The sequence below is a fragment of the Tiliqua scincoides genome, chromosome 8 (assembly GCF_035046505.1).
Source record: "Tiliqua scincoides isolate rTilSci1 chromosome 8, rTilSci1.hap2, whole genome shotgun sequence".
NCBI lineage: Eukaryota > Metazoa > Chordata > Lepidosauria > Squamata > Scincidae > Tiliqua > Tiliqua scincoides.
Window position 1 is genome coordinate 33381566 of NC_089828.1, and position 27077 is coordinate 33408642.

General features: G+C 42.0%; 1 protein-coding gene across 1 annotated transcript in view; it reads left to right on the top strand.

Moving 5' to 3' along the window:
- MKNK2 (MAPK interacting serine/threonine kinase 2) overlaps nt 1-26109 on the top strand; it is a 41796-nt gene extending 15687 nt beyond the window's left edge. Inside the window, exons 6-14 of the mRNA XM_066636536.1 lie at nt 5041-5120; nt 6108-6181; nt 6844-6948; nt 7700-7755; nt 8452-8547; nt 15736-15930; nt 16780-16944; nt 18086-18129; nt 18590-26109. Of these exons, the coding sequence (XP_066492633.1) occupies nt 5041-5120; nt 6108-6181; nt 6844-6948; nt 7700-7755; nt 8452-8547; nt 15736-15930; nt 16780-16944; nt 18086-18129; nt 18590-18842 (1068 nt within the window). The 3' untranslated portion in view covers nt 18843-26109. The remainder of the gene's footprint in view (nt 1-5040; nt 5121-6107; nt 6182-6843; nt 6949-7699; nt 7756-8451; nt 8548-15735; nt 15931-16779; nt 16945-18085; nt 18130-18589) is intronic.
- Nucleotides 26110-27077: the final 968 nt, after the last annotated feature.

Genomic DNA, 27077 nt, shown 5'->3' on the forward strand with positions numbered 1-27077 from the left:
GGCCGTTGCCAAAAACCTTAAAGAAGAATTGGTAGCTATGAAACGTGAATACTGTAAATCCTTAGTTTTGTTGGTGCCTCTCCATGAATCTTTTGTCCACTGAGATGGCAGTGTGGTGTATTGCTAAGCCAGGCAAGGCTGGTTTGTTTTAGATAAAAACTCAAGACTGTTTGATATGCTTTGTAAAAAACTAGCAATGCAAATTGTTAAGATTAAACTTGGGTTGGTTCTTCCCTGCAAATTTGCTCTGATCCATCTGAGTTTGGAGTAGGAAGACAGAGAGAAAGAAAACAATGTAGACATTGATGTGTTGATGCTGATGTGGACCCAGGAAAGTTTAAACTATAGTAGTAGCACAGAATTAATTCCAAACCCACAAAACAGGATGTACTATCACAGCCTTGCAGAGAAGTCTACTACTTTTAGTAGTCCCCAACCATAATTATTTATCTATTCTAGACACAGAGAAGAATAAAGTGGTAGAGTCCTGAGATGGTTCAAACCTTTATTAGCATATAATATACATTAGATAACATATTACTGTTCCCATTACCTTCATAAGTAATATTTATAAAGACTCATTCCGATAAATGTGTAATATGGCTTCCTGAATTCAAGACTTAAGGAACAAAACAACCTGTTTAGTGCAGAATTTGTCTTTTCCCACTAACAGGTGCTGTAATATCAAACTATCCATCAGGCCCAGATGATGAGGGAGGAGAGGCTTAAGAAATCTTGAGCAGGATTCTTGTTTACTATTACAATATAGCAATATATGAAGTAAGGAGTCAATATTACCTGACAAGCAGTTGCATCCTTAGGAATGCCTTTATATCTGCCCCTGAGAACAGAGGGAAGGGCATTACAACATGCTAACATAAATGCCTGTCTTTGTTGCAGACAGTGGAGAACAAACAGATAGTTGGACCTGCTGCCATAGTTTATCATAAGATGGTAATGTAATAGGGAACAAGTCTGTTGGCTGCTGCCATAGAATCCTATCAATATCTAGAAGTCTGGTTGTCAATAGTCTAGTTGCAGCAGCTAGCGAACCAGACCCCAGTAATTCAACTGAGATTTTTTTAAAAAGAATTTGACCAGGTGAAATAAAGGAATCTGAGTACTCCTTTTAATCAAGGGTGCTGATCTGCCCTAAAGCTAATTCTGAACCAGAATTTGAGAAATCTAGACCAGACCTGCCACTCAATAGATTGTTTCCTGCAGTCTAGACTGACAAACTTTCTGTCACCTGAGGATTCTACAACTGTAGGAGTGAATAACAGCATGTTAAAATGCTCAATTACAATAATTTCCCTACATGTAAACAGCTAGCTTTACCATGCTGGGATTCTACCTCTTGTTCTGCATGTATAGATCAGGATGCAGTCATTTCAGGAGAGGTGAGGAAGTGGAACAACTGTTGTAAAACTCGATCACCAAGAAAAAGTGCTCACTCATGACAAGTGACCCAAATGTGTATGAGTTATAGCTCCCGCGTGTTCCCAGTGCTACTGGGTAATCATGTTGTTTTTTACAGAGAAACAGCCAAAGAAGAATTTGGCCAAAGTGCTTCTGAGCATGTACAGAGTGCTTATCCCTCAGTACTGAGCAACTGTAGCTTGTCTTGGTAGATGTAGAATTAAGGCGGACAGTTTATTTCCAGGGCAGATGGCTGGGCTCCCATCCAGGCCTCTGCCTAAGCAATGCTGTGTGTTAAGTGGGAACAAGTGTCTGGCAGATTCAAAATCCAATTAAAAAAAATTAGATGTGGTGGAGATGTATGAAACACATCAGCAGATTGGTTTATGTAATGACTGCCCGATTACATAATTAAACTCTTGTTTCTAAAATGATGAACTTAAAAAAAATAGTTTTTCCCTCCTTTGAAGATAGTTGTGTTAAGATGGACACACAACATCTTGATAAATACTTATTTAAAAATGCAGAGGCTGCAGAACAAAACTGCATGCATGTGTTTGTAAGTTGGCATGATTTGTCTTGGGGCAGTTGCTAAAGATGATTACATTAAATTTTAAATTCCAAATGGATCACCATGATTTGTCTATTGGAGGGGGGGAAATTGGCTGTGACATCTTGAAGATTGACAGGTTTATTTTGGCAACTGGAAGTAGCTCTCATGGACTGGAGTCCAGTTCCATTAAGCTTTTGCCACAATTAATCTTAGTCTTCAAGGCAGTGTTTCTCAAACTGTGGGTCGGGACCCACTAGGTGGGTCATGAGCCAATTTCAGGTGGGTCCCCGTTCATTTCAATATTTTATTTTTAATATATTAGACTTGATGATACCATGGTATGTGGCTGCATTTGGAGAAATGTTACAGACCTGTACTTTGAACAGGCTACTATGTACGTATATGCTTTTAACAATGATAGTCAATGGGACTTGTTCCTGGGTAAGTGTGGGTAAGATTGCAGCCTAGGATTGCTAAAAATTTTTCCTGCTTGATGATGTCATTTCCGGTCATGACATCACTTCTGGTGGGTCCTGACAGATTCTTATTCTAAAAAGTGAGTCCTGGTGCTAAAAGTGTGAGAACTGTTTTAAGGTGTCCCAAGGCTCTTGTTAGGCCACAGCAGGCCAAAGGGGAGTTTTATGACACCTTGAAGAATAACAACCTCTGCCCCACTGTATCTTTTGTGAACTTCTGTCTGACAAGCTGAGGTTGAATCTGTGAAAGGTAATGCCACAATGAATCTGTCATCTTTAAGGTGTCATAACACTAACCAGTTCCTTATAACACTTTTAAAGTCTAGCAGATTTGTTGAAGCAGAGAGCTCTGTCCAGCACATAGATCCATTGAGCTCCTCTCCATGAAAGGTTCTGCCTGTTGCCACAATAAACCTGTTAATCTTCAAGATGTTACAGGACTCTTATTTTTCCTCCCTGCAATAGGCTTGGAACAGTTAACTCAGCTGAAATTCTAAAACTTGTGTTTTTTTTATTAAATAGTGTTAGGTACCACAAGATGCAGCTTCTGTGTCTGCTGAAATAGACTGACTTGGCACCCCTTCAGGAATGTTGAATTTTTATTTTACTTGGGTGTGAGCCCGTACCCTGCTGACTTTCATCACTGCCCCTCCCTGTCTGATCTTCTGTCCTCTTTCAGTCCTGCTGATCCTCCCCACCTCAGTCTCTCTTTGTAACCCTCCCCCAAATTCTCACTGGCGTATGTATCCAAGCAGTGACGCAGATCTGGGGTCAGCTGGCACTTAAATGGAAAAAGGATCCTGGCAGAATATGTGTTTTGCACAGATGCGGAGGGAGTGGGGTGGGGAAGAGGAGGATTGTAAAGCTGGCTGGTGGGTTTAGGGGGAGGCGGCAAGGTCATGACCTCCCTGGGTTGGAGGAGAACAGCAGCTGCTGTGCAGAGGGTCAGTTTCTGGTGCTGGGAGTGAAACAATGGCTCTTTTCATACAGCTTGTAATGCAACCTAAAATTGCAACTTGATGGAGTCTCTGCTCCATCAGTCTTCCATTTCTTCCCCTCTCCTGCCCTTACTCTCTATTTCATACCTGAGTTTGCAATAGTTTTTTTTTCCTTTTTGTAAAGACTTGAAACCAATTGCAAAGGGAACAGCTGTTTGCAAAGGGAAAAAACTTCCTGAACAGTTTTTATCCCACAGCCATAATTATGTTGAATAAGGCGATATAGTTGTTACCATGCTCCTGGGCATTATGGTCTGTTATACTGTTTTTTATATTATGATGCATGCTGTATAGAATGTGTGGGTGAGTGTATAGAGTGTGATTGTTGGAATTTTAGTACATATTTATGCTTGTATCTTAAAGGTGCATAAATTTCATTGTGCTGTAGCACAATGACATAAAGTTACTACTGCTGCTACGACTACTACTACGACTATTTTTCTCCCTCTTGCAGCTAAAGGAAGTCTTCTTAATTTCAACAAAATGAAGCTCAGGGGTTCAAGCATGTTTTCATATAGCACTGTTCATGCAGGGCACTTTACTGTGACGGAGGGGACAGGTCTCCACCCTGAGGTGCTTGCAATCTAGAAATGAACACAGATGAAAGGAGATGTGTAGTTTTTGAATTTGGGAGGTGTAGCAAGTGTTGTGCTCTTCCCACTTCCAAATTGGACCTTGGTGGGGTATCTGCAGCTATTGGTGATGTGATCCTGCTTCTCTGAACTTCAGGCTTGATCTGATCCCTGAGAGAGGGACAAAGGGTGTAGGAAAGGTGTAGTGGAAGGTGGAGATACTGCAAGAATTGAGAAATTTGACAATTCTCTTCATGCAGAAAACTAGAATGCTGGGGGAAATGATTCTAACCTTCTCTTCTCTCTTTACCATCCTAGTTTACTACCTGCAGGGATTTTTACATGAGGGAATGCTCCTCCATGCTCAAATGTAATCATATGAATTTTTTAAAGGTCTTATTTGTTTTTGGTGCAAGTTCATGATAGAGAGATCCTCAGTGCAAATAAAATAAGATTCCCACCCCAAGAAAACTAGCACGTTAATAGCAGTGAATTTTATATTTTAGGAAAATACATGGACATATTTATGGTTTTATCAGGTTAGCTCTTAAGGATGATTTTTGTATGTAAACTTTCTTGTGTATAGTATGCAAGTATTCATTGTATTATAAGACTATAAATTTTTTTTTAAAAACTTGCTATTCAAGGGAAGAGTCTGCAGAATGTGGGTGGCATGCAAGTATGTGAGGGTATGACCTTCAGAGAGTGCTCATGTGAATGTTTTACCACTTTTTTTCCATAAATATCACTTCAAGTATATGTGCTTAATTGTTACCTATAATACACACTAATGTGTTGAAATGCATAGTATCTCTTGTGACTATTATGTCAAGGTACATTAGGATAAAGGTGTAGATGTTCTCATTAACTTGTATGAATTCGAGGTTGGGCAATACAAAAGAACACAAATCATTGCATGTATGCTACTTAACCACTCCGTGACTGTCTATCCAAAATATCTCATCCACCCCCCTCAGCATCCAGATGTGACTTGATTCCCTCTGGCTTCTTTCTTTTTAAAGATAATTGAGAAGCGTCTGGGACATATCCGAAGCCGGGTCTTCCGGGAGGTGGAGATGCTGTATCAGTGCCAAGGTCATAGGTATGTGTGTGTGACTTAAGCCTTGGCCTTACTATGTCTAACATCTCATTTATGTCTGAGATGACCCACTCCAGCCTGTAGATGCTCAAATTGAATGCCTGTTCATTCAATATGTATTCTCTGTGCCTAGAAAACTAGCATGTCAGGGAGCAGGCTAGGCTGGATCCTAGTTTTCTATGTGTAGGAATTTTTCTTATGGAGGCCTATTCTATACAGCCCAGTCACAAGTTGACCACCTCAGTGAGAACTAGACCCTTTGTTTATTATGGAAGAGTCTTTTTATCTCTGATATCAGCCTTGAACTCTCTGCTGCAGAATCCCCAAGAAGCTGCAGTGGGTTATGTGGAGATATTATAGGATTTGCACTCTGGGGTGGGGTGTTGCACTCTCCTGCAACCCACCCCCCCTCACAACCAACATCCTCTCATCACCTCTTGAATGGGTGTTGGAGTGAGAAAAATGGGTGATAGTGAGAAAAAAATGTGCTTCAAGAAAGCTTGCCCACCACTTTCTTATTAGGAGATTTCATTGAGAAATCTTCTGTATAAGAAAAGGTTTGAATGTTGGAGACCTTACTTCACTCTTTGAAAACTAAAAAGTCCCCAACACTCTTACCCTTCTTCACATGGAAGCTTCTTGCAAATTTGTTTTATCAGCAGTTCTTAGCCATGGTGGCTAAAAGGAGCTTCCATGTTCAGAGCCAATCAAGCTCTGAATGCCAATTGATGGGGAGAGTAAAGGTAGAGAAGGGCTTCTTCTGGCCTTGCTTGACATCCTGGAGGTGCTGACCTGGATTCATTATAGCTAAATGCACAGTTCCATCTTCAAAGCCAGATGCTGGGATAAACATGGGAGGACTGTTCTCTTTTGACTGCTGCTAGGCATCCTGGAATGTCTGACTAACTAATGTCCTCCTTCCAATAGGAAAATAAGAAGCAAAGATCCTTCTCTTCCCTGATTTCATTCTATCCTTTCCCCTCATAATAGAAACATCCTGGAGCTCATAGAGTTCTTTGAAGAGGAGGACCGATTCTACCTCGTGTTTGAGAAGATGAGAGGAGGTAAGCAGATTGGGTGAATTTAGGGAGATATCTAACACTAACTTGTTATAACCAAGGCTTTCCTGTTTTTCTGAATTAAAAGTCTGAACACTGACTTCTCTTTGCATATTGTGAGTGAATTCCTACTTTATATACTTTTTTGGCTCAGATTAGTGACATGCACAAAAAAATAAAAATACAGCACAACAGTTAAGCTCCTTTGAGGGCAGGTAATTATTATTTTTAGTGACACACGTTATCTTCCCTTGGAGAGCCCTATGTGCTGTGCGCTTGTGTGGGTCACTTTTAAAAAAAGACACTAAAGCAGTTGGTTTCTTTCAGCACAGGTAACTTTTTTGTAGTGTTGTGTGTTCCATTGTGAACCATAATTATTGTCAACATGAAAGTGTTCAGTTGACCCTCTAACCAAATCAATATTGTTCTTGTAACCAGTGTGCTTCTGCCATTTTGGTGGTGAGGAGAAATGCTCTGCACTTGAATCTTCCTCATTAAAAATAGCTTGTGAGACATAAGCCCTTGCTGTATGGATCCTGGGTCAAGGTGTTCAGTGTAAGGAGCACCTGGAAGGTGTGTGTGTGTGTGTGTGTGTGTATGTATGTGTGTGTGTGACAAACCAAGGTCATTAAACATGCATTAATTCCTCTTCTCTTTGACTTTTTCAGGTTCCATCTTAACCCATATCCACCGTCGGCGCCATTTCAATGAGCTGGAGGCCAGCATGGTGGTGCATGACATAGCCAGTGCCCTTAATTTCTTGCACAACAAAGGTAGGTAAACTGTGATGACAGCTGCTCATTTAACTGGGCTTAAAAGAGGATTAGATCCATTTTCCTTCCTATCATGGCCACCAGTACAAATTGGTGACCACAATAGCTTAATGGATCCTTCATATTTAGAGGATGTTTGTCTCTACATGACAGCGGGAAGAGTCAACAAATTATGCCTTCACACCATAATTTGGTTTTCCTGGGAGCTTTAGATCAGCCACTGTAGCGGGTAAGATGTTAGACTAGACATGCCTCTTATTCTTACCCAGCAGGCAGTTTCTCATGTTCTTAGATGGGTTTATCATATCAACTAGCTTTGATAACTAAGGGCCCAATCCTATCCAATTTTCCAGCACTGGTGCAGCTGCAGTGTAGCCCTAAGATAAGGGAACAAATGTTCCCATACCTTAAGGAGGCCTCTGTGACTGCTTCCCCACCACAAGATGCAGTGCATGCCCCACTGGCATAGTTGCACTGGCATTGGAAAATTGGATAGGATTGGGCCCTAAATAGAGCTTCTATAGACTTAGTCGTCTTTGTGCCCTGCTTGTGGGTTTCCCAGAGGAATCTGGCTGACCAATGTTAGAAATGGGATGCTGGGGTAAGACCTATGGGCTGCTCTTACATTGGGGGCATCCAGTCTCTGCTCCACCCTAGTTATTGCTTTCATCTTCTTGTTGTACAGGGAGTTGTGAAATGCCTGCATGAAGTGGACTGGTAATTTCATGTACTTTTTCACTTTTCTTTACAGGAATAGCACATAGAGATTTAAAACCAGAAAATATTCTCTGTGAGAGTTCCAATCAGGTGAGCAGTAGCTTAAACTCCCTCCTTGGTAGGAAGTTCCATCTGTTTTGGAGAAACTCTCTGTAGGATAGGTGATCTTTGGAACATGCTGTCAGAAGATGTGGCAATCACATCAAAATATTTTGGGGGGGGGGAATAGAACTTGTACAAAGGAAGGGTATCATCCTGATAGCCGACATAAGAACTGCCCCACTGGATCAGGCCATAGGCTCATCTAGTCCAGCTTCCTGTATCTCACAGCGGCCCACCAAATGCCCCGGGGAGCACACCAGATAACAAGAGACCTGCATCCTGGTGCCCTCCCTTGCATCTGGCATTCTGACGTAGCCCGTTTCTAAAATCAGGAGGTTGCACAAACACATCATGGCTTGTAACCCATATTGGATTTTTCCTCCAGAAACTTGTCCAATCCCCTTTTAAAGGCATCCAGGCCAGATGCCATCACCACATCCTGTGGCAAGGAGTTCCACAGACCAACCACATGCTGAGTAAAGAAATATTTTCTCTTGTCTGTTCTAATTTTCCCAACACTCAATTTTAGTGGATGTCCCCTGGTTCTGGTGTTATGTGAGAGTGTAAAGAGCATCTCTCTATCCACTCTGCCCATCCCCTGCATAATTACCAAGGACTAAAAGTTAAGAGGGTGTTGTCTTGACTGTAATTTTTGTTTTTTCCTCTCTTTGTCTGGAATTCAAGGTTTCTCCCGTGAAAATCTGTGACTTCGATTTGGGAAGTGGGATCAAGTTGAATGGCGACTGTTCTCCCATCTCCACCCCGGAATTACTTACCCCGGTAAGATCCCACAGGGAAACCAGATGGAGATTTGGTGAATTACAAACTGTATGCATAGTGCCCTGCCCTGCTGTGCCCGTATAATACTAGAACTTGAGCTCACCCCATGAAATTGATTGTCAGCATGTTGAAAAGAGACTAACATGTTGGATTTGCCCTCACAAAGTTTTGCATGGGGGGAAAAATGACTGGGGGGTAGGGGTGGAATGATGGAGCTTATACAGTTATGCCAGGTGTGGAGAAAGTGGGTAGTGGGATTTTTCACTCTTGTAGTACTAGACTTTGGGGTCACTCTATGAAATTGGCAGGCCATATTTGAAAAGATACAGGGATTTATTGCGCACCACATGGTTAAATTCACTATCATAGGATGTGATAACTTCTGGCTTGGATGGTTTTAAAAGGGAATTAGACAACTTTATGGAAGAAGAAGAAGAAGAAGAGACCTATCTTTGATTCACTGTAATAGTTAAGTAGAACATCCATGTTCAGAGACAGTCTTCTGTGGAGGAAACAGAAGCAGAGGGCAAGTCTGTTTTGTGCCATGGTTGACTTGAAGGCATCTCATTGGTCCTTGTGGAAAGTGAGAGACTTGATGCCTCTTTGCTCTGAGCCAGCTGTTGTGTGGTGTTGATGTGGCTGGTGGATGGATGACTCTTTGACGTGAAAAGAGGGGCTAAGGAGACTGTGACTTGCATGCCTTTCTCTTGTGGCTATAATTGTTGCGTAGGAGGCAGGGGAATGCTAGATGGTGAGAAAACTGCACGCTTGCAAATGTTCTGAAACTTTTAAAATGAACTGGAACTAGTAAGACATAGTGATGAATACACTGCATTGTTTGCTGCATCTCATTTTTTCCTTCCCCTCCACTACTAAGATGTGCATTGATCAGGTTTTTGCACTTCAAATGGGGAACAAGCTTGTAAACATGCTTTCAGATTTTGATTATGGAGTATTAGTGCTTCACAAAGCTCTCTCATAGTTTGACTCCCCCAGCCCCCTTGGCAGTACTTACAGGAATCTACCTTTTTTAAACCAGATTTTGAGGTTCTGTTTTACAGGAACACAAAACTTTCAGGCTCGGTTAGTTCTTCTGATATATTTCTGAAATTTTGCAGGCTGGAAGGAAAGAGTAGCGAAATCTTCATGTAATTCTACCCTTCGTCTTTCAGCCGTGCTACACTGGATGAAAAGTGTACACTGGTGGCAGTTTGGCAAAAACAAAATCCTTGTTCTTATGAAAACATGCAGTTTATTAGGTTTGCATTTGTGGTTTTGAAAAGCAGGAATGGTGCATGGTAGGAATTGCATCCCAAAAATCCAGGTTCCCAACTGGAATTCAGCTAACCTGGAACTAAACAGGTGTTGGAATCTCATAATAATTACAGAATGGCACTGAGAGAATCTGAACTGTCAAAATGGGGGTCAGGGATGGGGTTTGAATTTGCAGACCTAGATGAGTGGTCTGTAGGTGCATGGCCAAATCTTACTGTGCTTCCGTTTTCTCAGGGATATGTTGTGCTATCCACTCCTCGTTTTGTCTCTTCCCTGCTTGGAAAATGGATTGGGGGCTTATCCGTTGATTAAACTTGAACCATAGATTGGTGTTGTGAATGTGCATACTGTATTTCATTCTGAATGGCTCTACATTCAAAGAAACTGACTGCTTTGGAAGTGAACAGCTCTTGCGAAAAAAGGTGCAGAAGTCGGCAATTACTGAGATCTGTGGAATCTAGAGAGCAGCTATTGCATTCACATTTCATAATGTGCTTGATTTGTTTTTCCCCCCTCCTCCCTTTCCAAACACGCCTGGTCTTTACTGCGCCATTTCTCTAAGCTGAGGGAGGTGGCGTCTCTCTAAGCCAGCTCTGAGAAGTTAAAAATCTGGCCTTAGCAACAGCTTGGCTGATTGGCTGAATGGCTTAGGCTTTTTTCTTTTGCTGGCTGTTCCCCTCACCACCTCCCTCCTCCCCTTATTCCTTTCCTCTTGATGTGGGAGGCTAGGAATCTTGCAAAAGTGGGTCAGGCCAGCCTTGTGCCTGTGGGGTGGAGATAGGAGGCTAGTCCTTCTGCATTTCATGGATGTCCTGTCAATCTTTTGAGGAGGGTTGGCTGCAAGGTTGGGTTAGCACACGTCCTGTACATTGCTTTTCCCCGCCCCACTCAGCAGCCGTAAAAGTTCCCCCAATCACTGCCCCCACTGTGTTAAGAGTTAAAAAAAACAGCACACCGTTGGCAACCTTCAGTCTCGAACCACAAATAGTATTTGAGCATTGTGAAGCAGGAAAAAATAATTACTGACTGACTTGTATCTAAGATCAGACTTCTGGTCCTTGCCTTGACTTTTGTTCCTCCCCTTCCCTCTAGAGAATCTACAAAACAGGTTTGTGAACCTGTGGCGGGTTTAATATTTAATGTCAAAGCTGTAGACAGTATGCCAAGTGCATTCTTCATCAAGGACGGGATTCTTAAAAAAAAAAATTCTTCTGGTTCAGAATCATGTGTTTGTGCATGACTTCTCTAGTCAATTCCAGTTCTAAACCACTAATTTTAAAAAGTGGTTTGGAAACCAATTTTTAGAGTAACTTTGATGGTGGTATGGTATAGTGGTTAGAATGGAACTGGGGAAATCTAGGTTTAAATTCCTACTTGACCATGAAGCTCACTGTGTGACTCTGAACTGGTCTCAGTCTTGCCTACCTCAAAGGGTGATTGTGAGGAACCAGGTATGGTCCCCTGAAATCCTTTGAGGAATAGTGGCATTGGGTACATAATAGCATTTAACTCTAAAATGAATACAAAGATAAATATTTAACGTGAGGAAAAATACGCATTTAAAAATCACCAAAAAGTCTGTGTTCAAGTTTTTCAAAGGCTTTTGCCATCAAAATGCAAACAGTGGGATTTTTTTTAAAGAAAGGAATGGAAATACAGAATATGAATCCTGTAGTCCAGTGTTTCTCGAACTGTGGGTTGGAACCCACTAGTTGGGTCGCAAGCCAATTTCAGGTGGGTCCCCATTCGTTTCAATATTTTATTTTTAATATATTAGACTGATGTTACCATGGTATGTGACTGCATTTGGGGAAATGCTACAGACCTGTACTTTTAACAAGCTACTATATATATTTTTTTAACAATGATGGTCAATGGGACTTACTCCTGGTTAAGTGTGGGTAGGCTTGCAGCCTAGGATTGTTAAAAAATTTTTCCTACTTGATGATGTCACTTCCAGTCATGACATCACTTCTGGTGGGTCCTGACAGATTCTTGTTCTAAAAAGTGGGTCCCGATGCTAAATGCATGAGAACCACTTCTGTAGTCACAAGCTGAAAGTAAGTTCCATTAAATTCAGTGAAGCTTACTTCTGAATAGAGAGATACAGGCTTTTGCTGAAAGCTTCCAATGCTACTTTTGAGCTGGGTACTTGAGTCAGTTAAGTTCAAATCTTGGATACTAGGAATTTCTCTGAATTGCTTTTTAAGTCTTGATTCCCCACCTGGTGCAGGTCAGTATGTGTTTGCTTTTTAGTACAAGCTGAAGAGACTTTGTTAACTTTCCTTTGACTCTGAAGAAGTGGGGCATGGGGAGGCTGACCCCACTCCTGGTGAAGTAGGTAGACATGTGACCAAGTTCCTTGGCTCCTGTTAGCCTGATGTGGCTCCCCCAACCTGCTGGTTGGGCAGGTTCTTGGCGTCTCTTCACACCCTGTTCTTATGGGTTTTTCCCAGGTCAGCTGTGATTTTTTTTTTTTCCCCTTGAGGGAGAGGCATTCTTTGGCAGCTGATGCAACCTCAGGGTAAGGGACTTGCAACTTTGTACCCAACAGGTTTGAACTGGACTCCTAGGAGGAGGTGGCAGTAAAGGGTGAACTTGGTGCCTTGTATTGCTAGAGGAGAAATTCTAACCTCCCCAGGGTGCTGAGGTTATCCTTGTGTACCATTTTTAAACCTCCTTGGAGGGGACGAGATAGAGTTTAATTGTTGCCAGATCCAGGTTTAGTGACTGGAATTCTGCCTTGGAATGTGTAAAGTGGTAATAAAAGCAGTAGTTCCTCTGAGCATATGGAAAGTACCTTTCGTTGGCTAACATAATTGCAGCCAACCGTCTTCCTCCTCTCTCACGTATCTGAGTTTGTGAAGCCTCAGGCCGGCTTAAGTTCCAGCATTTACTCTTTGGGCTAAAAATAATGCCTTGCTTCATTTTTAGTGAGAATTATTTTTTTAAACCCCCAGACAAATATATGCCTGGAAGGTCTTTCTAGAACACTCACATGATGTCCTTTTCCTTCATGGAGGTTAAATGAAGCCTTCATGCACAGTGGCAGCCAACCTCTGAATATCATAGGGCAACAATGGCAGAGGATTGCTGAATTTATGCACTGTCAGCTTCCTGGAGGCATCCGACTGGCCCCTGTGAGAAATAGGATCCCACATTAAATGGGATTCCCCCTTGGTCTGATCCAGCAGGGCTCTTACGATAGCTAAATGAAACAGCTATGTCCAGAGGCAGTGTAAGACCCTTTTAGACCCTTTGTCTAATTTAGCAGGACTGTACTTCGCTCCAAGTTAATGGTAAGATGTGAAGGAACACTCCTGAATTTTAAATACATCCTACTGCATTGATATACATACCTTCTTATCCCTACTCCCCTTGCCCCTGTGTCCGTTCACCCCCCCATATGTTTCCCTTTCCAAATACAGGCGTCTTCAGCTTAACAACGGATCGCATATATGATGGTGGTCAAAGCACAACAAAGAGGCTGTTAATGAGGCAGTCAGGACTCCCATAGCCTGCAGCAGAGTGTCTGTTTACACCACAGAGGCCCTTAATGCAAAGAAGAGGCAATCTGTCTCCAGTAACCTGTACAGCCAGCTAGTTTCTGGCAGGGAGTATCTGTTTACACAACAAAGGTACTAGTTTGGGCTGAATGTTCGCTTAACAGCCTAATCATATAACAACGGAAATTGGAGAACGGATCTCCATTAAGTGGCGCACACCTGTAAAAGCTTTGTTTTCCATCCTTATGGAGCTTACAGTCTGTCTATAAAGCATCATGTTATCAGTCCCTAGAGGTAGCTGTGCCCTTTTCCTGCTTGGGAGGGGAGGTAAGCCTGCAGCTGTTTTCTCCTCTCTCCCACCCTGTCCAGTTTTGCTGGTAGCTTAGGTGTCATTATCAGGGCAGGCAATGATGCGTGATCTTTCTGCATTGACGGCATGTGTGATCTGGAAATCCCCCACTAAGCTTGAAGGAGGAGAGTTCAAGCAGCAGGTGGACTTTGAAGGCACCCTGCCCCATTGTTTGTAAGGCTTACTTCCCTCTAGCCTCTTTCCAGGCACTAAACAAACTTTTCATCCATTTCTCTTCCTTCCCACCACATAATAAGAGTTCTGCTGCATTGGCCAAATACTAGTGTTGTTTCCAAACAGAGCTGGCTTGTTTTGTCCTTTCTGACATCTACCCATTCAGAGGTAGACTGCTTCTGAACATGGAGGATTAGATTCTACTTCACTCTTTTGCACAATGACTAGTAAACAGGAGTAGTCTACCTGAGCACACAGAAGCTTGGTTTTTGTGTTTTAAGGAAATAAGGGAATGGGTTAAAAAAAATTGCATTTCTTAACTGTACTTTCAGTTTTCATTTTGTGGGGAAGAAACCTGTGCTCCACTATTTAACAAGGTACATTTGGCCCTGAGCCAGTGTCAAGCTTTCACTGAAAGTTTGATTTAGTTATAAAATGAAAACCATTTTCATGCATCCCAAATTTTCATGCATTTCTGCTTCAAAACAGTTGGCTAAGATGGGTTTTGATTTTAGCTGGGGCGGGGGGGGAAAAGGATTATCTATCAGGAGCTGTCCAAGTGTCTGAATGGAGTATTGCAACAATAATAGCTCTTGGAAATCTTGTTATTTTTAACAAACGATTTAAAAGTGGTTCTGGTTTTGGAGCAGTTTTGTTTCTCTTGTTTGTGTAGTCCCCGAATGGTGTCTGCTTCTTCCCACCCACCCATCTACTCCCATTACTCCAAAGCTCTGAATGTATAGCCCTTTTTTCCAGGAAACACCAAGATCTCTTCATAGTTCTTGGCCTGTATCCCCGTGTGTGGGTGTGTGCGTGCCTACCCAAGTGCTTCTGGGAAAGAATGTGGCAGGAGGAGCTATATTTGAGCTGGGTGAAGCCAAGTTTGGGATGGGAATGCCTTCATGGGCAGCTACGTTTGCCAGCCAAATCACAGGAGGTGCCTTCTAGAGAGAGTCTTGAATGGAACACCATCACCTTGCTGGTTCAGATCAAAAGTCCATCTCGGCTCAGCATTTTCTCTCTAGCTGCCATGTGCCTCCTGCGGAGCTCTGCTGCTCCAGCAACCATTACGCAAGGGTAGACTGTTCCTGAACACTTTCATTTTTGCAAAGCACTATGCACATGGATGGTTCAATAGAAATACTTTTATAAATCTGCTAGAATAGATTAGAATAAAAAAAGATAGAATAAAAAATTAGAATAATGGTTTACTTAGTCTAATGTGGGTTTTTTCCCCAGTTAGTATTAAATAAGTATTTTCCACAATTAGCTTTCCCTGTTTCTCCACTGGGCAATGCCAGGTAGACAACTCCTAACCATGGAGGTTTCATTAAGCTAGCTATTAGCTATGATTGTATGAACTTATGCTTTGTGAATTGTCTAGTGGGGTTTGTTTTTCCATAAAACCATCGCTGCATCTTGTGGCAGGGAATTCCATAAGTTATGTCTCTTTCCTTTCTTGAACACTCAAGAAAGCGAATGAAACAACTATACAATAAAAATAGGCTAAAGTACATTGAAGGAAGGTTCTAATCCTCCCTTTCCTGAACGTTTTGCCAGTAGATTTCATTAGGTGACTCTTGAGCGTTGTACCAGGCAGCTGGGAAATTTCTTTCCAATGTAGGCAGCTCCTGAAAAAGCAAGCTGCTAGTTCTCTGAGATCTGCATGGAAGCAGGTGCCTGATCTACTTTCTTACTGCTTCTGCCTTTATTGTGAAGAAAACCCAGCTGTTTAAATACATGTATACCATTCACAACTGGCAAATGTGTGGCCATTTTTTAAATATTGCCCCCTTTTCGGTATTAGTTTAATATTTAAACAGTTGATTGCCTTTTAACTCCTGCTTGCTTTTTCTCTATTTCCTTTTCTCTCCCCACCCACAGTGTGGTTCAGCAGAATACATGGCCCCGGAGGTTGTGGAGGCTTTTAATGAAGAGGCGTCCATTTATGACAAACGCTGTGATCTCTGGAGCCTTGGAGTTATTCTGTATATCATGCTGAGTGGTTATCCCCCCTTTGTGGGACACTGTGGGACCGACTGCGGCTGGGACCGTGGCGAAGCATGTCCCGCCTGCCAAGTGAGTATACACCTAGTATAGACAATGAACCCAGTGGTGTCACTAGAAGGATGCAGACCACACCAGGTGATGCCCTCGGTGGGGGAGTGACACTACTAGTGGCCAAAATTGTGAAAATCTTGGTATTTTCTAACAATACCATAATGTTATATACCATTCAATGGGTAATTTAATGCAGAATGCATTAAACAAACCACTTCAAAATATCTGTGTTCTATAAAAAATTACAGCCAAACAACCAGAAAAGGAAAACACAACTGCCTTATGTAACAAAAAGTGGGTTTTAACTCAGAACCGACCAATGAGACTGATTGTTCTGAGAGCCAATGAGGTGTTATTGACATAGCAGGGAACCAGTAATGTGTTAGTATGAGTCAGCTCTTAATTCCAGCTCCCAGACCTAATACTAGAACTCTTATTCAGTTGTGTGTCATCAAGTTGGCCACTGATTGTTGGTTACTGATTTGTTGGGTGGCCTGCATTGTTAGATATTAAAGAAATAACTTTGGGGATTGCACCAACGATGTCACTGTATTTAGGCTGTGCGTATGATATTGTAACTTATTCTGTGTGGTCTGGTACAGGAGGAGGTCCATCATGGGGGGCGATGCAATGAGCTCTTGCACCAGATGATGCAAACCCTAGTAACACCACTGAACCAGCCCTCCCCAAAACTGAGCCATTCAGTGCTATCATGTACAGCAGGGGAAGGTTTCAGGAAGGTGGGAAAATGAAAACAGGTCCTCTTCCCTTTCCTACTCTTCTGAAACCTTCCCTCTTCTCTGAGGTCTGAACAGCATGATGAGGTTTCTGTTTCAGGCTGTATCTAACTGTGCCTCTCTTTTCCAGAATATGCTGTTTGAAAGTATCCAGGAGGGGAATTATGAGTTCCCGGACAAGGACTGGGCTCACATCTCTTTCAGAGCCAAAGACCTCATTTCAAAGCTTCTTGTGAGGGATGCCAAGAAACGGCTGAGTGCAGCTGAAGTCCTCAAGCATCCATGGGTGCAAGGGGTGGGTATTGGTTAAAAATATAGTGATGGGGAAATACTGTGCATGGCTGGGGGGGGGCAGGAAAAGTGTGTGTTTCTTAGATCCCAGGTACTTGAATTTTATGGAGCTGGTTTTGATGTGGCTCTAAGTTCAATAACATGGCTTTGTGAGTCATTTGAACCTCTGAGCTACTCTGTGGTTCTAAAGTCTTGGCCTGGGAAAATGTGGCTTGAGATTTCTTGATTGTGTGCAGAGTGCCTTTCCATCATTACTGGGGGGGGGGAGCCCACACATTTTTAGGGTGGGGGAGGGATGGGAGGGAAGCTAAGCCCTGCCCCCCCATAAAACTTTGGCCATGGAAAATGTAGAATTGCTAGCTCCTTGGGGGAGACACACATTGTACTTTGTAAAGCGCAATGCTTGTAGATAACCTTGTATTGTGTTTTAAAAGGGATCATAAAACTTAAAAACCTTGGGCGTCTTATAACCAGAGAAAGGTGGAGATACTTGGAAAAATGTCAGAAAACTGGCAACTTCCAATTGGTGGTAAACCAAAGACCAGAAACACATGAGACCTTTCCCATTACCTGGCACTTTCTAGTATTCTTGGAGCTGTACATGACCACTGGGTGATTCCAGCAGGCTGTATCCGGCCGTGCACTATAAGGAGTGGTGTTCTTATTGCTGCTCCAGTAGACAAAGGCAGACCCCAGGGTATGTCCCTGGAAAAGCAGGGGGATGAAAGATTATGGATTGGGGGTGGTAAGGGAATGTTGAAGAATGGGCAAGAGATCTCATGAAAAATTTCTTGCAAATGGGGCAAGAATTCCAGTAGTTGGGACAACTGTGGTAAGTAGAGTGAGAGGAAAACAGGTTCACTATGGAGGGAAGCAATTGTGAACCTGGGAAGCAATTGCCTGGGATTTTGGAGGAGCTCAAAAGGTGAATTGGGGAGGGAGTGAACTGCTGAGTGAAATGGCATGTGTCTAGCCACAACTGCTCCAAGAGACTTAAAATCTAAGGGATGCAAGGGAGACCACAGAATGATTGTTTCATTTTGCATGCATTTAAGCTTCATTGAGAAGGTCTGGCAAAGGCTTCAGGGAAGTACAGAAGATGATCTTATCTTAACATAAGCATCTCTCCTTTTGGTTCTCTTCAGTGTGCTCCAGATAATACTCTCCCGACTCCAATCATCCTACAAAGGTGAGTGAAACCTCTAGTCACCTGCCCCTCTCCCTTCCGTAGTAAGCCTCTGTAAAAAGTTATAGATGAAACTAGTACTTGGAAGTATTTTAAGCATGATAGTGTAATTGGGCCTCCATGGTCAGAGACTGTCTACCTCTGAGTACCAGTTGGTGAGGAGCTGCAGCTGCAGGGAGAGCTATTGCCTTCATACCCTGCTTGTGGGTTTCCTAGAGACATTTGGCTGGCCACTTTTAGAAACAGGTTACTGGATTAGCTGGACTTTGATCGGAGCCAGCAGGATCCTTGGTGTTCATAAGATACCTTGAATTGGGCAGCTGTTTTAACAAAGAACCACTGCAAAATTGCATCCTGAGTGTCAGTTGCGGAATTCACATTTTCTTAACCTGGGAATTTTTTTAATGCAGGCATAGTGATGTTTGTTCGGGTAGATTGTTGTTTTTGTCTCTTCCCCTTACAGGAACAGCAGTGCCAAAGAGCTCACATCGTTTGCTGCTGAGGCCATTGCCGTCAACCGGCAGCTAATGCAACACGAGGAGGAGGCAACAGAGGAGACCCACCCCATCATCATCAAAGCTACCTCGTGTTCTATGCAGCTCTCTCCCCCTTCGGAATCAAAGCTGGCCAAACGTCGACAAAAGGCCAGCTTGGCGAAAGTGGATGCTGACCAGCATCTGGTCACCCCCTTGGTCCTGGTGGGGGATCACATGTGATTCTTTTGCCACCCCATGTATATAACAATTTTTCCAATTTATTTCACTTTTCAGACACCCCCCCCCCCAGTGATGCTGATTGAATAGCTATCAAGATCAGAATTCTTTGACATTTTGGCTGGTTTCCAAGGATATATAATTTTGTTTCCTGATCTTGTTAACACTGGCTTTTTCTTTTAAAAGATGGTATTATTTCTCCTCCAATCCCCTAGAAAAGTTTACTTTTGACCTTTTTCAGCACATTTGTAACATGTAATTTGCTTTAAAAATGACTTAAATCCTATGTTTTTCCCCTTCCCCCCCAAACAAAACAAAAAACCCAGGTTTCCCCTTCTTTCTTCCCCCTCCAACTGAAGGGGAGCTTTAAATAAGCAGCTACTGGTTCTCTTTTTTGTTTTGTTTTCCTTATATACTCATCTTTATACTGTGAAAAGAGGCAGAAAGCCCCTTTAAAAGTAGCATTTTAATATCTATATTCCTCTTTTGGGGAAAAAAGTAGTGGTTTTGCTGTTGATTTCTCTTTTCCCTCTTTGTAAAACATCCCCCCCCCCCAAATGTGGATTTTGGAACTGAAATAACTGCAGTTTGAAGGGTTTGAGGGGAATAGTTTTGCCTATTTCCTGTCCCAGAAAGCATCACTGTTTCAGATTTGCCAAAAGTTCTCATCCCTCCTGCCTGGAATCTTTCCTTTAAAAAAAATTCAAAGATTCAAAAAAATTGGCAGATTCTGTCAATGGGGAAGTACTTAGGATTTTTATGGTGGGGGCCTTCATGAGGAAGATGGCAGCATGGATGTGTTACCAGTATCTGGCTTTTGGGGCAATAGTTGGATTTATTAAGGGGCCAAACTAGTCACCATACCTACAGTCCTGATTCCTTTCCCATGGCATTTTAAAGCTATCTGATTGGATGAACTTAATATCTAGAATATGAAAAAGGGCACACAGGTGACTGGTATCTAAACCCTGCCCCATCTGCTATCTCTGTACAGTATTCCTCCCTCCTGCACTTTCTTGCTGAACCAAGCTCAGATAGGAGCTTGACTAGGTGAAAAGTTCCAAGGAGAGGGTAAGAATAAATGGGTGGGGCTTTCCCTTGCCCATGTCCTCCTTTGCTTTAAAAATGAGGTGTGCTTATCCCCTCTCTTGAGACAGACCTGTGTTTCAAGAGAAGGGTCTGTTGCTGTCTAGTTTTCCCCCTTATTGGGGTTGGGGAGGCGAGTCAGATGGACCAGTTAAGTTGAAGGCCTTGTTGCTTGCTGTTGGAATAAGCTACTGCAAAAACCTGGGATATTGTGTTTTTGTTTAAATACTTTTATTACAGGGTGAGATCCCCACAAGGTAAAACACACCTAGTAAATGGCAAAAGAATTTACATAATCATCATGCAAAATGCTTGTGCGTGTTTTTTATTTGCAAATTTAGAGCACTGTGGTAGGTGGGTATGGATTTTAATTTTTGGGGGTTGATGGGTTTAAGGACAAGTAAAGCACTCTTTCCTGAACCTTGTGGTGATACCCCTGTAATCTTATTGTGTAAATTTCTCTTAAGCTTGTGCGTTCCAGAATGTGCTGGTGCATGATGTGGTTCTTCCCACCACTGACCAGATGTGGCTGTGGTGAGGGGGGGGGCAACGCTAAAATGCAGTTTTGCTCTTTGCCTTTCATACTTGGAGATCACTATTGACTTTAACCAGCATAGCTCCTTCCAGGGAATTCTTGGAATGGCCTGTTCCAGCAGGGGACAGTGTACAGTACTATTAAAACCTACAGCATGTGTGTCCCCCTTTCAGTCTTAGCAGAACTGTACTTTACCAGCATTCCTTGGGAGAGGAGTCATGGTTAATTTAGTTTGAAGCTAAATGTGCTGAGAGATGTTAAACTTAAGGAAGTGTTTGTAGAATTAGCTGGGATGGTGTATTTGTTTCCTCCATCTCAGATCATCCCTTTTGGCACTACACATAGGCCAAGGAAATCTGCTTTAGTTAGTGGGAGGAGAGATGGGAAGCAATTGTTCAGCTGCTTTCAGTTTCCCAAAGCTGGATTTCTTCCCCACCCCCTCCCCAAATTTAAAAATCCAGGAATGATCTAATGGGGTAGGTAGGTGGGTGTATGCATGTAACTTTTAATTAGAAAGAAAACTCTATTTGGAAAAATCTAAAAATAAGTAAATTATAAGCAGAAATTGACTGCTACCACCTCCCCTGGTTACGCTGCTTATCAAATAAGATGGAAGGGTTAATATTTGGCAAAGGTCTGTGTAATTTAACAATACCTTAGTTCTTTCTCTCTCTCTTTTTTTTTAAACCCCATATCATGCTAAAGGCTTTGGCTTTTTGGACATGTGTGATGCAAACATATTTTTGGGTGGGTTTGGCTGTTGACCTATAGTGTCCCCAACTCCCTTTCATAGTCTAGTTTTGCATTTGAGTTGGTGAACTCAGGGATGTGTATTAATTGGGCTGAAGGGAAAGTTGGCTCTTAGTGCTGTGAGGGTATAATATAACCCTTGCAGGAAGAGGGCTAGTCAGCTCCCAATATAGAAGAGGAACAGAGCTGATTTCCAAAACTTTGTATCCTTGAAAGTGTGAGGATGCTGGCCCTTTTTGTCTTGGCCATCACTACTCCATACCTTGCTTAATCCTGCCCTGATACAAGAATCATCTTGTCACTTTTCCATTTTGTAGGGCTGTTTAATGCAGGCAACCATTTCGCTTGTGTGGGGTTCACTGTTGACCGACTGCCTTGAAATGAAGTGCAAGCTGCCCTCTGCCTCTCTTCACCACTTCTTCCCAAATCTAATTAACTGTTGTTTCCTGGAGATGCCAAGCAGGGTGTTGCTGGTGGGTGGCAAAGGCCAGAGCAAACAAACAATGCACTGCTATAGTTATGTATGGTGCTGCTGCTATGAGACATCAGTGGCTGCAGTTGGAGGGGTGCCTGTGGACCCCCACCCTGAAGGCGGCAGATACATGAGACAGGGAACTATAGCCATTGGGGTGAGAGACTGCAGGATTGCTTCGCAACTTTGAGTTTGCAGGTTGTTGTCTATTTTAGAGGTTATGATCTGGTTGTCTGAAGCAGATACTTCAAAATTGGGAAGATGGCAGCATGCTGTGGGCTAGACGACAACAGGAGCTGCAGCTGTCTTGCATGTCAGTGTTAACTTTCCCTGTCTCTAAATAAGCTACACATTCATTTGGGAGTAAGGTTCATTAAACGTAGTAGGGCTTGCTTTGGAGTAGGGCTTGCTTTGCATCAGATCAGACTGCTGGTATTAACAGGATTGGATGATAGTCCTAAGGGTACTTGCATAGACTGAAAGTAAGTCTCGCTGGATCTGTTGGACTTGCTTCTGAGTAAACGGGTAGGATCGAATGACAGTAGTTTAATATTGGAGGAATAAGTGGTTTTGCCAAGATGGCGTGAGGGTGATTCTATGTTTCTTTCAAGTTGCTTGGATTGACATGCGTGGCCATCTCTGCAAGGGAGTCTAGCCGCATGTTGAACCAACAGATCTGTCTTGTAGCTTTCAAGCAAGATCTTTAAAAGTTTACTTTGCATAAACTAGCTTCAGGCTCCTTTTAAAACTATCTTTTAAAATGGAGCTCCCCTGAAAACATCTTCATCCTATGAAGGATGAGGCATTTCCTAATGGTACTTGTCCCAGGGATCCTCCCCCAAATGACCACAACCACTCCCAGAACCTTTTGGAGAGAGTGCCACAAAATTTCAAACTGGTTTGTTTGCCAGTGGAAAATAGGAGAATAAAGTTGTTCTTCTAATTAAATGTGACATTTTCTCATCATAATGGCCTTTTCTCTTTAACCTCCTTAACGCCTGTGCAGATATGCACAGCTGAAGGTTCATTCTCGGAGGAATTTTTAAAAGACAATACTATGCAATGTTTTCAGAGAGATGGGTGATGCCTGGGTGTGCTGTGGATGACATTGATAATGGGACAGGGACTGTAAAATAGTTTGATGTTCCTTTTAACTTTTTCCCTTTACTTAGCAACCAGTTAAACATCTGAATCCCTTCCTTCTCAAAATAGATTTGTTCTTCATTCCTTTTTATTACCGAATGCTTTTCCATGGGATGCCCTGCTTCCTTGTGGGGAGGCTAACATGTAGCAGTGTGACTGTGTTTCAAAAAGAGAGCTGTAATGTCAGATCTCTTTTAAAAAGAGGAAAAAAAAATCTTTGATTGTATGTTACTTAAGATGTTTTGTTGTAGAGAATTCCTCCATTTTATGTTAAATACTTGAACAATGTAAAGTTTTGCGCCAATGCCTTTCTGTTGGGAAAGCTATTCTGTTGCTGCGGGTTACAGCTGTTCAACTTGTCGAGGGTGGCATGTTTAACTCATGTAGCACAAGAATGAAAGTCTCCCCTTGACACCCCAAGACTGAGAGGATCCATTTTTCTGTCTTGTCTGAGTGCCATTAAAGGGCACAGAAAGAGTGCTGGAGTTACCATTGTGGAACGCTGGGAAAGTTTCTACCACATCTACACTCCAAATTTTAATCTATCTTGATGTCAAGGCTTCCCTTTTCTTGCTCTAAAAAACTCTGATAATGCTAGTTCATATGAGTGTGTTGAGCGTTCAGGAGTTCACAGAACTAGTCCCCAAAGTTCCTTACCTATGATGATTAAACCAGTACTGAAACTGGTTTTGAAATATTATGATGTTAAAGATTACCAGTTCTCATTGCTTTTGGGCTGTCTGCTTGGAATGTAATCCTTTTTTATAAGAAGATACGCAACTTTTTTTTTAAACTGTTCTTTGTGAGTGCGTCCATTCCTCAGATGACATGGCACCTGGATTCACCTGATCATTTTGCCCATCCAGTCACGTTGTGCTGTTCATGGGCAAGAGCTCAGTTGGTACCCACTGAAGAACAGATGCCTATGGGCTTTTCTGTTTGCGATGCTACTTTGGGGATGGGCTGCTTCTCCTCCCTGCTGATTGCTAAAGGGCCAAAATGGGGGTGCTGGAAACCCCCGTGGTGACATGCTCATACTCATTTGGTAGACTTGGGGCTCTAGCTTGTAAGGTTCATTTTTTAAATGATCGTTCTTAACACAAAACCCTCCTTGTCTTTCAGATTACAATTCTACTCAGGTTTATTACACTGTGTGAAGATTTGCTCAGAGGTTCTTTTCTACTTGAGTCTTTGACTTGCTCAAGAACTTTAAAAAAGTCCATGAACACTGCATGAAACTTGCATTATTGGCCATGGTTACCAAATAAAATATTGCAGGCCTTCTTTATACAGCTTTTGCAGTCTTTTATTATGTGCAGCGCAATCTTGGCATGTATCTCCTCTCCTGTGCAAGGTTGTGCATAGTCCTCTTTCTGTGCAAGCAAAGCCACTTTAATGCATGTAGAGTGGTGAGTTAAGATTGAGGACCGGGAAAGTGACTGGATTCTCTCAAAACCAGCACATTTTATTTATTTATTTTAATTAAAAGAACAAAGGAGAAAAATTATAAGTAAGGCAACCCTGATAGAAATGTTGTTGAACCATTCAGCTTGATTGGTGGGGTGCTAATTTAGTGGCCTATAGAAATAAGGCAGTCATGTTGTTCAATAGTCAGTTTTTAAGACTTCTGTTGAAAGGGGATGCTCAGCCCCATCATTCTTGCAATACAAGATCAAATTAGGATGCCTTTGGATAAGGGGTGATTTCACCCCTATCAGCATCTTGGACTTTGGAGGCGGTACACTTCCCATCTCCACATGCATGGTGCTCTGGGCTGCAGTGGTCTGTGTTTCTGCTGGAGGCTGCTACCCCTCCATTCAGCATGGTGGTTGATGGTCAAATGATATGTTGGTGCTTGTTGAGGGTGAAGTGTCAGATCTGACGCATTTTTCTCAACATCATGGCTTCCTTAAATTGAGTTTCTGTGAAGAGAATTGGGATGTTCAATCCCTCAGTGCAGCCAGCTATAATTTACTCTGATGTGGAGGTATAGGGTCTGTGTTGATGTTTAAAGGTTGGGGGGGAAAAAGAGTGAGTGATCCACTTTAATAACATGGGAGACAAACATCAGGCTGAAGTTTAGTTGTGATTGTTGTTGAATCCTGTTGAAAGCAACAGGACTTGAGCAAGTCAAGATTAATCTGCCCCATTCAGTTTCAATGGGTCATGGTCATAAATGAATGTTTATTGGATTATCCCATTCACCTGCTATCTTTGGCCATATGTAGCCTTTCAAGACTTTGGGTATCTCAGTGATTGGGGGGGGGGGATTATTCCCTAGACATAAGCAAACTACTGTGTTTGTCCCTACTAGAACTTCCCTCCTTTCTTGTCCCCTCACACATGATATGCGCTTTTCTTTTTGTGACCAAAATGGTGGTGCTTAGACTTCTCAACATAGAGCTAAACATACATTTTTCTTTTGAAAATGTCTTCCTCCTGGGATATCCACACTACAAATGTAAATGTGTTTTCAAACCCTCAAAGAATTTTGGGATGGAGACTTGAGGCTCTTCAGATAGAGCTGCTAAGCGATTCCTTATCCCCAATAATTTGTCCTGACTTGGAGGCCAGATGAGTTGGTTAACAGAGAAATGGGCCTTGTACCTGCTGGGAACTCCTATATTTTCTTGATTGCTTTTCATAGATGTATTTGTTTTGCTTGGAAGTATTATTCTTCCTCCCCCTGCTATTGTTTTAAATATGCACAGATTTTTAACCCTGCTTTCTCATTATTTTAAACTTCTTATTTCTCTCCCCATCCCCATTTTCATTGAAAATATTCTTGTTTTGGAACACTTTTGTATCTTTTGAGGTTTTTTATTAGCTTCAAGGTTGGGGGCAGGACAATGTAGAGGGGGAACAATGTTCTTGCATTTTAAATTTAATCTTCTCTTTTCACCCTACCACCATTAAATCCATTTAGAACTGGTTAGTAACTTTTTACTGTGAAATGTTTTTCTTTTCTCTTTTTATGAGAAAAATCAGTCCAGGAGAAACTTTTTTCCTCTGGTTACCATAAAAGACTGCCAAAGGTTTGTGTTTTGACATGAAGCCACCTTAATGCACCGCTGGAGACTGTGCATGTGCACGTCTGCCGGTAAGGGACTGGTTTAAAGTGAAAAATAAAAAAACTTAAAATAAAAAAAACCAAGCACTTTATTATATGTACCAGGTGAACTGATACAGCTTGATGGAACTTTTTCCTTTGTAACACCTTGTTGATGCCAGAATTTTTGTATTCTGTTTTGTAAGAATTTAATAAACGCATTGAAACACATGAACATATGTGTGAGAATTGCACTGTTTTATCTCTTTGTAAAAAGTGCTGAGGTTTGAACTTGTTCAAAATACTGTAAATGAGGAAACAGATAACTAGCTGCAGTAATGGAACCCCCTACTCCAGTGTTTCCCAAACTGTGGGTTGGAACCTACTAGTGGGTTTTGAGCTGATTTTTGGTGGGTCATGTAAAGTTTCTGAAATTTTTTTTAAAACTTTGCAAGCACCTGTTTGCAGAGGAATATTGTAGCAGCAGGTAATTGGAAGAGATTACTCTTATGGCTGGAATGCTAACCTGTGGTGAGGTAATCTGCATACCCCCCAAATTAAAATGTCACCTTTTCCAATTTGCTCTAATAATTGCCATGCTTTAGATCAAGTGTGAACTTGGTTTCAGCCTTTGGTCTGGAAGTCGCTAACTGCACATCTTGTTTTCCAGTTCAACTTTCTGGGTACCCTGGAATGGGTAGAAAATTGGGGGAAACAGTCCTTCAACTCATTTCTAGGGAGAGTCTAGCAAATATCAACACACATATAGGATATGTAAGGTCTCTAATAGCCTTGGGAGCAAAGGACCTGTATTATCAATAAATAAAAATTATTTCTTTCTAGATCTTTGTCTAGTAAAGCTATGTGGGTTGCGATTGTCATTTTAAAAAGTGGGTCCTGGTGCTAAAAATTTTGGAAAGCTCTGCCCTACTCAACTCCTGTTCTGAGTACGAGTTATAGTGGTTAAGCATGCAAATACATCTGAGAAGATGGTGGTAACAGCTGCTGATGTGAAAGAACAATACTGTAGTTTCATAAAGCTGGGGGAAGTAGCAATATATGTTAGTATTACTAATACTATTAGTATCTTTTGACATTGGCAGGTAACACTAATTGCTCCTGTCACCCAAGACTTATTTTGCAAGCCTAGTAACTATTACCATGCCTATTGCCTCCTAATAAGAAGGAGCAAAGGTTGCTTCT